This window comes from Platalea leucorodia, assembly GCF_965183815.1.
Source record: "Platalea leucorodia genome assembly, contig: HAP1_HAP1_SCAFFOLD_148, whole genome shotgun sequence".
Lineage (NCBI taxonomy): Eukaryota > Metazoa > Chordata > Aves > Pelecaniformes > Threskiornithidae > Platalea > Platalea leucorodia.
In genome coordinates, this window is record NW_028121395.1 from 14,466 (window position 1) to 26,862 (window position 12,397).

The 12,397-nt window shown below is 53.2% G+C and overlaps 1 protein-coding gene across 1 annotated transcript; it reads right to left on the reverse strand.

Annotated features, from left to right (window-relative positions):
• Window positions 1–1,127: 1,127 nt before the first annotated feature.
• LOC309603612 (olfactory receptor 6Y1-like) lies at window positions 1,128–11,085 on the reverse strand (the record flags this gene model as incomplete). Its single annotated transcript, XM_082338412.1, has 3 exons — window positions 1,128–1,211; window positions 10,444–10,545; window positions 10,963–11,085. Coding segments are annotated over 3 exons (309 nt in total), but the record flags the coding sequence as incomplete, so codon positions are not given.
• Window positions 11,086–12,397: the final 1,312 nt, after the last annotated feature.

Consider the following 12,397-nt stretch of genomic DNA (forward strand, 5'->3'; position numbering starts at 1 on the left):
CACTGGAGGGTCCCTGCTTGTCCCCCGTGGCCACGCCACAGCTTCTTGAACCCCATGTGGGAGCCTCAGTTCTCTGCCAGGACCCAGGCTGCTGGCACAACTCATCTATGGGGCTCAAGCAGAAACAGGGGCAGGCAGACAGACAGACGCATGCCCCACGGGGCTCCCTGGCCCTGCTGTCCATGCAACGCCGTGTGGGGAGGGAAGAGGCCCAACCTTCAGCCTCAACAGCAGCAAGCCGTCGAGCAGGACAATAAGGAGTTTCTGGTTGCGGAGGGACCTGTGGGCTCCAGCCCATGGCTGCTCGCCACAGCATGTGACGCATCGTGGGGGACAGAGGATCCCTGGGTAATAGGCACCGGGCATCTCTGACCCCTCTCTCCATCTGCCTTCCAAGCACATCACCACGTGGTGATGGGGGCCACCCAGCTGGGTCCTGAGGCCCACGTGCGCCATATTAAGCGGCTCCTGGTTCACCAACACTATAGAAATATCTCAGAGAGGAACAACATCGCCTTGCTGGAATCGGACCAGCCTCTCCAGCGCAGCTCCTACGTACAGCTCGCCTGCGTGCCCGACGCCTCGCAGAGAGTGTCAGAGCTGACAACATGCTACGTCAGTGGCTGGGGTTCCACGACCGCAAGATGCGAGTTCCCAAAAAGCGCTCGTGTCCTGAGCGCAAGTTTGGCACGCTGGGGAGACGGGTTCAGCTTCCTGAGAGCAGTGGCGAAAGCCAGGGTCAGGCTGCGGGGACGTCTGCCGATAGAGAGATGTCCCCAAAGCAGGGCAGAAGGGAAACACGGGTACGATGCCTTCAAGACGCAAAGCCAAGCCCCGCGGAAGGGGTTCACCCAGAGAGAGGAGGAGAACCGCAGCGAGCTGCACCAGCTCCGCTCTGCTGTGGGTCTTTCAAATTCGGTCAAGGGCAGCGTGGGCTCTTCAGAGGGTCACCACCTCCCCCCTTCCAACCGAGAGACGAGCAGCACATGGCATCACCAGCAGAAGGCGAAACCTTCCACGCCTGCAAAGTTTCACCTTTTGCCACAGGCTCTGCTTTCCCTGAAGGGAAAAAAAGAGCAGAGCTGCTGATCGCTGAGGAGGAGAGCTGTAAGCGGAGCCTTTCTTACCTCCACTTCTCGCGTGACCTCGTCCGTGAAACCTCCTGAATTCTGTTTGTAAGCAACTGCCGGTTTGATAGCATCACTGAAGAGCTGAGAAGGAAGACGCTTGTCACCCAGAGAAAGGGTCACTGGCTCCTGTAGCATACGGAAACTGTTCCCACACCCCGAGAAAAATAAAACCCTCTGCAACTACCTGGAGCTCCCAAGAGCTCCCAAGTAGCCAAAGAGATGTACTGGCCCATTTTCTGCTCTCTGTGCCTCCCGCAGTCTCTGTGTCCTTGGACGGTAGAGGGGTCTCATGGATGCTGAGCCAAATAGCTACGTTTTACCTTCACTGCATTGGTGCCATCCACAGCAGACGCAAAGTAAAAGGGCAAACTGAACTTCCAGGCAAAGCTGAAGCTTTTCTGGGTCCAATTCATATCCATTGGGGAGCACAAAAAAGGGAGAAACGGTCAGTGAGACATCGCTGTAGGCAGAATGCCGACCTATGCAGGAGCGGTGGAACAGATGGAGACCAGAGCCCGATGTAGCCTTTTTAACCAGAACTCCCCCCTGCCCTTCTGCCACGTTACCTGTAGCCCTGTGAGGCAAGCGGCACGCTCACAGCCTGCAGATGATTCAACTCTCATATATTTTTACTTAACAAGTGGTTAGGTCCAGCCACCCCAACCTCAGTAGGCCAGAGGCTTTATTTCAGTTTTGGAACAAATCTACTGCATATTTACATATCTACCTGGCTGCCCTCCTGGGCAATGGCCTCATCATCACCGCCGTAGCCTGCGACCACCGCCTCCACACCCCCATGTAATTCTTCCTCCTCAACCTTTCTGTTCTTAAGCTGGGATCCATCTCCACCACTCTCCCCAAAGCCATGGCCAATTCCCTCTGGGACACCAGGGCCATCTCCTACGCAGGATGTGCTGCCCAAGTCTTTCTGTTTGTCTTTTTGATGTCAGCAGAATTGTATCTTCTCACCATCATGGCCTATGACCGCTATGTTGCCATCTGCAAACCCCTGCACTACGGGACCCTCCTGGGCAGCAGAGCTTGTGTCCACATGGCAGCAGCTGCCTGGGGCAGTGCTTTTCTCCATGCTGTGCTGCACACGGCCTATACATTTTCCATACCCCTCTGCCAAGGCAATATGTCCTGGACCAGTTCTTCTGTGAAATCCCCCAGATCCTCAAGCTCTCCTGCTCACACTCCTACCTCAGGGAGACTGGGCTTCTTGTGGCTAGTGGTTTTCTTTTTTTGGGATGTTTTGTTTGCATTGTGGTGTCCTATGTGCAGATCTTCAGGGCTGTGCTGAGGATCCCCTCTGAGCAGGGACGCCACAAAGCCTTTTCCACGTGCCTCCCTCACCTGGCCGTGGTCTCCCTGTTTATCAGCACTGTAATGTTTGCCTACCTGAAGCCCCCCTGCATCTCCTCCCCATCCCTGGATCTGGGGGTGGCAGTTCTATACTCGGTGGTGCCTCCAGCAGTGAACCCCCTCATCTACAGCATGAGGAACCAGGACCTCAAGGATGCCTCATGGAAGTTGATCCAATGGGTGCTGTTTCACTGACAATAACCTGCCTCTCCTCCTCTGCATGTTTCCCAGAGTTTATCTTAGGCCACAATTCTGTTTTTTTTCTCTTGTGATAATGCTATTAGGGGTAATTTGGTGGGTTTATACTCCTTCTGTGGAGGTTTGATGCTGTTGTGCCTGACAACACTGTGTCACATGTGGCCTGTCAGATAGCAGATCTTCAATAAAAGGGGATCTCCTGGATGCAGTGCCTGAAGGCTGGGCTCTTCCTTCAAAGTTGCTTCCAAGAAAATGTCCAAGGAATTGGTCTTTAAAGATTCTGTTCTCCTTTTGATCTCGGTGGTTTTGGGGTTAAGCTCAGGGTAACACTCGGTTCCACTGAATCAAAAGCTCTGGTTTTAAAGTCTCTCTTCTTGGTTTCCAAGGGCAGGGGAGATGGTCCATCAGGTCCCCATTTTTTCCTCAGGTTGCTTCTTGTATGACAGGACACATGGCATGTACCAGACTGTCTAGAAAATACTTCGGAGAAGTCAGGAGAGGAGAGGATGGGGACTCCCCACATGCCCTGGGGTTGGAATGAATGCAGACTCAGAAGGTGAAACACCCTCAAAGATGAAGTCCCCCAAAAGTAAAGCGCTAAATTGTGGTACCTATGAAAAAGGATACCTGCAGTGCCATGGGAGTCAGTGGGGAGTTGGCAGGCACAGGGAAGGGAGAGTGGAGAGCTGCAGGAGCTGCCTGAGGACCCCCAGGGCCAGGACACTGGTGCTGCCCTGGGCAGTGGGGCTGGTGGCAGCAGAGGAGGGGGCAAATTCAGTCAGGGCTGGGGTTCACCTACAAGATGAATTGAGGAGAGCCAGAGAGCAACTAGCCTCTGTTACCTCATGGCCTTGGGGCCAGCACCAGCCGTGGGGCTGATGGGGAGCCTGAGCCCCGCTGTCTGCCCCCCAGCAGCTGCTGTGCCCTTCAGAGGGGCTAGGGCCGTGGCGTGAGTGCCCAGAGCTCTGCAGCAGCCTGCGCTGGGCAGTGCCATGGAGCCAGCCCAGGCTGGGCTGCTCTGCTGGGCTGGGCTGGGGAGAGGGCAGGGGAGGTGGGGAGAGGTGGGGAGGGTCTGGCTGGGCTGGAAAGAGCCCGGGAGAGAAAAACACCGGTGTAGAGCTAAGGTGTGTGAGTGTGCAGGGATGGGGCAGCCAGCACTCCCAGTGGAGAGCCAGGTGTCGTGGTGAAGGAAGCAAGGCATCCAAGGTGCAGAAGAGACGGGCCTGGTCTGTGCCATGTGCCCTGAACACCACAGGGAAGTTGCCCCTGGAAAATTGTCCCAGACCAGTCCCACCCACCGGCCATTGCCATCTCTGGCCATACACCCCAGCTCTGAGGAGGGACCTTTGCTACATGGTCACCCCCATCCTCCTCGGAGCTCAGTCATACCCAACTCTACTCCCATTATAAATCAAAAGGGGACCATTTTCCTACTGATAGCCATTACACACAAAATCCCACAGCTCTTGCCACAGCTGGTCTCTCAGGCAAGCTCGTTCTCAGACAGCTCCAGCTAGGTCAGGTGCTCATGGCCTGGTCATGACAAATATTGAGAATTTCAGTTGATTGAAATCCCAAGTCAGAGGATTTGTTTACATTCTGTTTACAGCCTAGAGCACCCCATGCTCTGCAGATATCTCGTTGCCTTATCTCTGGCCGGAAACTTCCTCATTTCAACATTTGACTATTGCCTATTATTCTCCTGCCAAGCAATACCATTACAAGACCGGTTTCACTTTCCTGAAAGCCTCCACTTGAGGACTGGCAGGTCACTATTAATTTCTCAAGACCTTCCCTTCTGCACGTTCAACAAGGCCCTTTCCTCCACTTTCTCCTCCCAGGCAAGTGCTCCAGCACCTGAGCAGCTCGATGACTCTCCACTCAACTCCCTGCCAGTTACCAACACCTCCCTTGCTGTGCGGGTGATCTCTGGCCAAGAGCCCAGCAGCCCCACAGGCGCTCCCTCCCTCCTCCCCTTCCCCAGTGGGGGACCAAAAATGGACGCGGTTGTGTACAGGTGGTCTAAGGAGCGATGAGCAGGGGGAGACAATCACTGCCCTCGCTCTTTTGGTGAGACTCCAGGACTCTGCTGGCTGCCTTTGCTACCAGGTCGCACTGCTGGGTCATGTTTTGCTTTCTGTCTCCCACCACCACCAGGGCCTTTTCCGCAGAGCTGCTCCCCAGCCAGGCAGTCCCCAGGCCCTGCAACTGCAGGCTGTTAGGCTACCCCAGGCACAGGGCCTGGCCTTTGTCCTTCTTCTGTCTCATGATGTTCTGGACTGGACAGTCCTTCTGCCTGTCAGGTTTGCCCTGAATGGCATCCCTAGGGCACAGGAATGGTCCTCCCCATTTAGTGCCATCCACAAACATGGTGACAGTTGCCTCCTCTGTGTCATGGATACAGGTGTTAAACTGCATAGGGCTCAGGAGAGTCCCCTGTGCTGCCCCACAATGTCCCAGTATGGCCCACTGCCCTCCAGGTAGGGCATGAACCCTTCAGCGCTGCTCTGTCAGCCTCATCCTCCAACTGGTGTTTCACCCATCTGTTTGTCGACCCATCCAGACTGTAATGGCCTAACGTGGGTACAAGGCTATCGAGGGAGACCATGCCAAAAGCCTTGCTGAAGCTGAGGTAAAGGACATCCACTGTTCTCCCCTCGTGCATAAAAGCAGTTCCTTCATCAGGAAGGCCGTCAGGTTGGTGAGGCATGATTTACCCTTGGCTAATCCATGCTGACTGCATTTGGACACCTTCTGCTCTTTGAGGTGCCCAGCAATGTCACCCAAGAGCACTCATGGGAAGGCTCACTCCTCCCCCAAGTGAGCTTGTACAGCCTGGGGTTCCCGGGGTTGCACTTTTGGCCTCTTTCAACGATGGGTGCAACATTGGTTTGTCCTCACTCCCAAGAGACCTCTACCAATCCCGTGACCTTTCAAAAGGGATATTCCAAAGTAATATCAATGTTCCAGTGTCACTTCATTACCACTATTCTGTCTGTTTTACTGTGTATTGAATTTATATTCAAATTAAGTTTAAATTTAAATTATTAAAAGAAATTAATAGTATTTATATAAATTTAATTTTTATCTTTCACATGTTTTCAGCTCTCTTGAAAGAAGAACCATTTCTAACGTCATCTTTTCAGGTGCAGACTGCCAAGACAAAGGCCCTTTCCCTTATTCTCCAGTTTTCTCCTGCCCTTACTCTTGGTTCATTCAGAATCATCTCACCCATCTAGTTGCTGCTTTGACATCAGGGACTTAAAAGTTTGCCTGTCTTGCAGCAGTCTAATTGTCTCCTTAGCCAACTCTTTAATTATGTTTATATCTCTCTTCTTTGGATCTGCCTACCTGAAATAGTTCTCCTAAGATTATCCCCTGTAGAAAGGCAACCTCATTAGAGGCAGCTTGGACTTAGCATATGCTGGCAGAGTCTGTTTTCTTTATGGAACTGGACCATGCTTGACTTTTCCTTTGCTTGCAAATAGGAAAAACCCTCCTGTGCCTGTGTGCAGCCAGGTCTCTAAGGAGAGCAGGGGGGAGATGGTGCAAAGGAGCTGAACCATCCAGCTGCAGAGATCAGTGGAGAAGTCTGCTGTAAGGAAAAGTCCCAGGTGGGCAAGGAGAGAAATGGTGGGGTTGGGGAGGTGAGGTGGGAGGTTGTCAGAGCTCAAGGGACAGCTTCTCCTACCAGTCCAGACCTCCTGAGGAGACACCCTGCAGCAATATTTATTGGAGAATGCTGCTGTCAACCCTTCTCTAAACTGAAAAGTAATAAACTACACCCTTGAAAATAAAACCTTATGTTTATTAGAAGCTCTTTGAAATCTTTCCCCATAACTATGCTAGGAAACAGCTCCAATTATCTGTACAACTCTTGAAGACTTGATGAAACTTATGGGAAGAGACATGGCTCGTTAGGGCTTGCTTTATTTTAATGAGCCCCATGGAGTATTTGTGCTGAGTCCTTCAGCTGCAGGCACTGAGAGGAGATTGCACAAACATCCCCAAGAGTCAGCACCAAAAGCAAAACCCAAAGTACCTTGAAGTATTCATAAGCCCCACTGAGGGCCATTACTGGCAAAGCCTCCCCAGGGACTCGTTAGAGCAGAGAATTGGAGGCCATGATTGCAGGCAGGCAAAGGGAATGTGCAGGCAGCTCAGCTGCTGAGAAAACCCTGGTTTTGTTTTATGAAGCAGCAAGGCCAAGCTCTGACCCCCAGCCCCGGGGAAGGCAGGTCCTGTCCCTCACGCATTGCTCAGGGCTCTTCCTGGGGCAGTGGGATGTGTGGGGGGGGGGTGATGCTGAGTGCAGGACAAGGCTATGACAGCTCCCAGCCTTACTGGGGGTGTGCAAGGAGGCAATGAGGACCCCCAGTGCCTTAGGACAACATGTCTCCTCATAGACCTTGGTGGCAGGGACGATTGCCATAGTTAAAGGGAACAGCCTTGGGTTCTCTGGGCCACTTCCAGCCTTTCCAGTGCTCTTTGCCATCTCCACCATAGCTTGTCCTACGCTGTCCCACAGCTGCTTCTTTTGCCCTGCAGGCTGCAGACACCCATCTGGCTTCCTCACCTTGCTCTCACCCTGCCATTTCCATACATTCACTGACGGCTGTCCACCCTCACACTCTGTTCCTTGAAACACAAGGAGATGGACTGATCTCATACTCCTTCTGGAGGACTTCATGTACCACAGCACTACCCTCTGAGTGACATTTCTTCCTCCTCATGTCCAATCTCTGCCATCCCAGCTGCACTGTGCGGCAGTGTTTCTCTCTCCTGCTCTTTCCTACCTCCAAGGAAAGCTCCACCATCTGGGAAATAACCCTTCAAACAGGCATCGAAAACCATAAGCCTTCTTGGAGCCCTTCATCTGACCAGACAGAAGTAACCTCTCCATGATCTTCCAAGGCTGCGAGCTTTTCTGCTTCTCATATAGACATGACCAAGCTGCGTGCCTGCTGCTGTCCCATCCTGTACTCAGGCAGAAGAGACAGGACAGCCAAAATACAAACCCCCTTCCTGCACTGAGCCTAGGTCCTTCGGCAGAGGGGGTCTCCCAGCCAATGTGCCAACCAGGTGCCTTCTGCTGGCCTGTCAGAGACACTGGCAGAGGTGAGTTTAGAAGCACATATCCCAGCCATGAGTCAAGGGCTGGCCTATCGGCTGTTTCAGGAAGAAGTGACCTCACAGTGTCTTTCCCAGACACATTCCTGCGGTTGGCCTCTCACCTCCAGAGGCAGAAGTGACCTCACAGCCCCCTTCACAGCCATTGGCTTCCTACTGGATTATGAGTTCCCAAGACACATTTGACCACATGATACTGTACCCAGCCATCACCCTCCTTGTGGCTCAGTATTTGAACAGATAAACGTAAGCTTGTTTCATCAGTTTTATCTGATATCTGTCTCTCTCTTTTTTCCTTCTTCCTCTGTCTATTCTGTCTTCAAAAAGCTCTCCAAGGAAAAGATTCACTGAATCCTGGAATAACTCAGGTTGCAAGAGAGCCCTGAACATCACCTTGTCCAGCTATCCTGCTCAAGGCATGGTGAACCAGATGAGGTCACTCAAGAGGTCTGCCCAGTTTGGCATCACCCACAAAGGAGCTGAAAAGGCACTCCGGCACATGATCCAGGCAGTTAATGAAGACACTCAAGAGTGTTGGCCCCAGTGCTTGCACTGAGGGATGCCACTAGGAAGTGGCCACCAGCAGGACTCTACCACTGCTGACATTTGGGGTGGATCCACCAGCCACCTTCCCACCCACTACATCACCCACTTCTTCAATCCAGATACCACCAATCTGGCTATAATGAGACCATGGGAAACCATGTCAAAACCCTTGCTAAGCTCCAGGAACAAAACATCCCCTTCTTTCCCCTACCCACACACGTTCAGCAATGCCTTCCTTGTCCTACAAGTACCTGGAAATGGCTGCAGCAGTATTTGGCCCATCCCCTTCCCAGGGACTGAGGTGACGTTGACCAGCCTGTAACTCTCCCAGTCCTCCTTCTTGCACTTCTGGAAGAAGGGTTTGATGTTTGCCTTTTCCAAGGACCCCAGAACCTCTCTGATGGCTCTGACACCTTTGAGGGCACAATCCAGAAAGGGTGACGTGAGCAGACAGGAGCATTTGCAATGAGCCTGTCCGAGGCGGGTGAGATGAATCTCCCTGGGCCAGTGGGGTTTGTTCCTGGAGTCACACACAGAAAGGCCAGGGTTCTGTCAGGCGTCCACATCTGAGCTGACCTCATGCACTCCTCCTACACACAGGGGTGTTCAGAGGCACGAGTCCTTCCCTTGCACGTGCGGAGGCAGGGCACTGCAGCAGGCATAATGGCTCTCTGGTCTCCTGTTGCCACTGCCAGAGGCTGGGAGGCACCTCAGCCCTGTGGTGTATCGCCCTGCTCTGCATTCGTCTGAGATGCCCCTCGGCATGAGGAATGGACACAGGGAGCGCAGTTCAAGGAAGCACATCCCACTGCTGCCTTCAGGCGGTTTCCCATGGGACGTTGCTCCCAACGAGAAGTGACCTGGAGGCGCTGTCTGTCCCACAGGCCTCCATGGAACCCGAAGGAATAGCTGATGGCATTTGTGCTCACTCAGGACCATCTCACCTCACGTACGTGATGTGCATGCTTACATCTCCTCTGTACAATGCAAACATGGACTTCTGACCTAGTCATTCGGTGTCCTTCCACGGAGGGACAAAGAACCTCTCCGAGCTGGAGTGAGAGGCCAGTGCTGGGAATGGTGGTTGCAAGGGGCTGGTCTGTGGCCATTGCCCTGGGGCACCTTGGCCAGGGTGTCAGGCAAACACGGGCACAGACCAGACCCTGCTCTGCTGGTCCTTCCAGTCCGTCCCTGGAGGCCTGGCTGTGCGAGGACACTGCTGTGTGCCCCAGCCCTGCACACTCACACATTTTGGATGTTCACTGGTGTTTTCCTCAGCAGGGTACTATCTTGAGCTTGTTCTTGACAGCAGCTTTGGAAGAAGACGTAAGCCTCCAGGCACTGCCCTGAGGAGATCACCTTTCTTTTTGGAAATGCTGTTATGGAGGCCAGCTCTGTCACAGAAGTGCCCATTGCCTGTCCCTGCCTGCGGTCAAAGGACAACCATGCAGCACGACTGTGACCAAGCTGCCAGAGCACTCAGTGCTGACACCAACACAAGGGATCAGAAAGAGAGTGTGGATGTGGAAAGAGAACAGCTCTTGAAGACCAAGTGCTGGTGCTCCCTGGCAGTGCTGCCATGCTGGGACTCTTTTTCCCCTCCACCCATGCATAAAGGAACCATCCCTGCAGCTCCAAAAAGGCCTTTCAGGAAGGATCTCAGGTAAAAATATAGTTACTGAAGTGCCCTTTATTTTGTTTAAACACACAGAGAGCATGGCTCCTCATTTAAACTACCACTCTGTCAGAAAAGAAAAGCAGAAAATGAATTAGAAAGGGGACAACAACTTTATCCCAAGTAAAAAAACACCACCGACATCAAAAAATACAGAAGACAGGCTGGGCTTGTAATGAGTTATAAGTGCTATGCAGAATATGATGGGCAGTTTATTACTCCAGAAAAACATCCAGTTATCAGTTTCCACACTGCATCCTTCAGCGCCTGGTTCCTCATGCTGTAGATGAGGTGGTTCACTGCAGGAGGCACCACCGAGTACAGCACTGCTGTTACGAAGTCCAGGGATGGGGAGGAGATGGGGGGGGGCTTCAGGTAAGTAAATATGGCAGTCCTGACTAAAAGGGAGACCATGGCCAGGTGAGGGAGGCACGTGGAAAAGGCTTTGTGGCGTCCCTGCTCAGAGGGGATCCTCAGCACGGCCCTGAAGATCTGCACATAGGACAGCACAGTGAAAACAAAACAGCTGAATGTTAATAAGAGACTAACCATAAGAAGCCCAACTTCCCTGAGGTAGGCATCTCAGGAGGAGAGCTTGAGGATCTGGGGGACTTCACAGAAGAACTGGTCCACAGCATTGCCTTGGCAGAGGGGTATGGAAAATGTATAGGCCGTGTGCAGCACAGCATGGAGAAAAGCACTGCCCCAGGCAGCTGCTGCCATGTGGACACAAGCTCTGCTGCCCAGGAGGATCCCATAGTGCAGGGGTTTGCAGATGGCCACATAGCGGTCATAGGCCATGATGGTGAGAAGGCAATACTCTGCTGATATCAAAAAGACAAACAGAAAGAGCTGAGCAGCACATCCTGCGTAAGAGATGGCCCTGGTGTCCCAGAGGGAATTGGCCATGGCTTTGGGGACAGTGGTGGAGATGCAGGCCAGGTCAAGAACAGAGAGGTTGAGGAGAAAGAAGTACATGGGGGTGTGGAGGCGGTGGTCACAGGCGATGGCAGTGATGATGAGGCCGTTGTCCAGGAGGGCAGCCAGGTAGATGCCCAGGAAGAGCCAGAAGTGCAAGAGCTTCAGCTCCCGCCTGTCTGTGAATGCCAGGAGGAGGAACTCATTCATGGAGCTGCCATTGGACATCTGCTGCTTCTGGGCATGGAAACTGCCAAAAGAGATAAAGCAGAAAAATTCAGAGAAGCTTCTCTGAGCCAAATTTGATTCATTCATTGTGAAATACCTAAGGCAGCTTTTCTTTCCTGGGGGACTGTTATGCAGCTCCGAGGCTTCAGCTCTGGTTTGTGCTGGCTGAGTGTGCTGTGCAGAGCCGTGCCCTCTCCCCAGGGGCTCCTGGAGGGTCAGCCCTGCTTTACAGCAATGACCCATGGAGGCAGCAACAGCCCAGGGTGTTTGGAGGGAGGGTTCCTGGGGAGGAGTTCCCTGTGCTGCACTACAGCGGAGGGTGAAATCTCTGGAGGATGCTTTCTTCCACAGAGGAAGGTGGGAGATGAGGTGCAGCAAATGTGTCTCGTTACGCTGTGGTTTAGAAATCAGACACCCCCATCCCACTTGGGAAATGTTCTTGGAAAGGGTAAAATTCCCCCATTGTCCCATTGCTCGCAGAGTAAACCTGCGTCAGTGCTCCCATCCAGGAGGGCTGCTCTGTCCATCAGCCTGGTGCCCAGCTGCTCTGTGCTTGCACCGCTCCCAGCTGGAGGAGGACTGCACACAGAGGTTGTTCCAAAAAAAAAATGGACTGTCCTGGGAGCAGAGGGGTCCTGTTCAAGGTGCAGCTTTAAAAACACCTCTCCTTTCCAGCACAGCTCTGCAGAGTATGATGGAGAGGAGAGGACAAGGATGCTGATTGGCATGGGCAGATCAAGCGCTCTCAGACATCACCAAGGTCCTACAGGAGAGCTGTGCCCTTCTGGAGTGATGCTCACAGCCCCGCAGGACTCCCTGTCCAGCATGATCAGGTGTCTGAAGGTGATGTCTGCTAAGGGAAGCAGTGTCTCAAGCCAGGAAAACTAAGAGAGGGCTTGGGCACCTTGGTCCCAGGGAAACACCTCCAGGGCAGCGCCCTCCAGGTCAGTGCCAGAGCAGGCACTCCCCACCCCCACCCCTTGCCCCACACCACCACTGTTACTGCCAGGGAGCCCAAGAGCAGGAAGAAGAGCAGCACAAGCAGGTGGAGAAACAAAGAAAAGCTCTGTAACTCTCCTCCTAAGGGAAGCAAGGAGAGGAGAGGCAGCCGGGCACTCAGGAAAGCCTTCTGCTCACCCAGCAGAACACAGCACCTCCCGGTTAGCAAAAGCCCAGGGCAGTCGCTCTCAGCCCCTTTGCCCTGCAG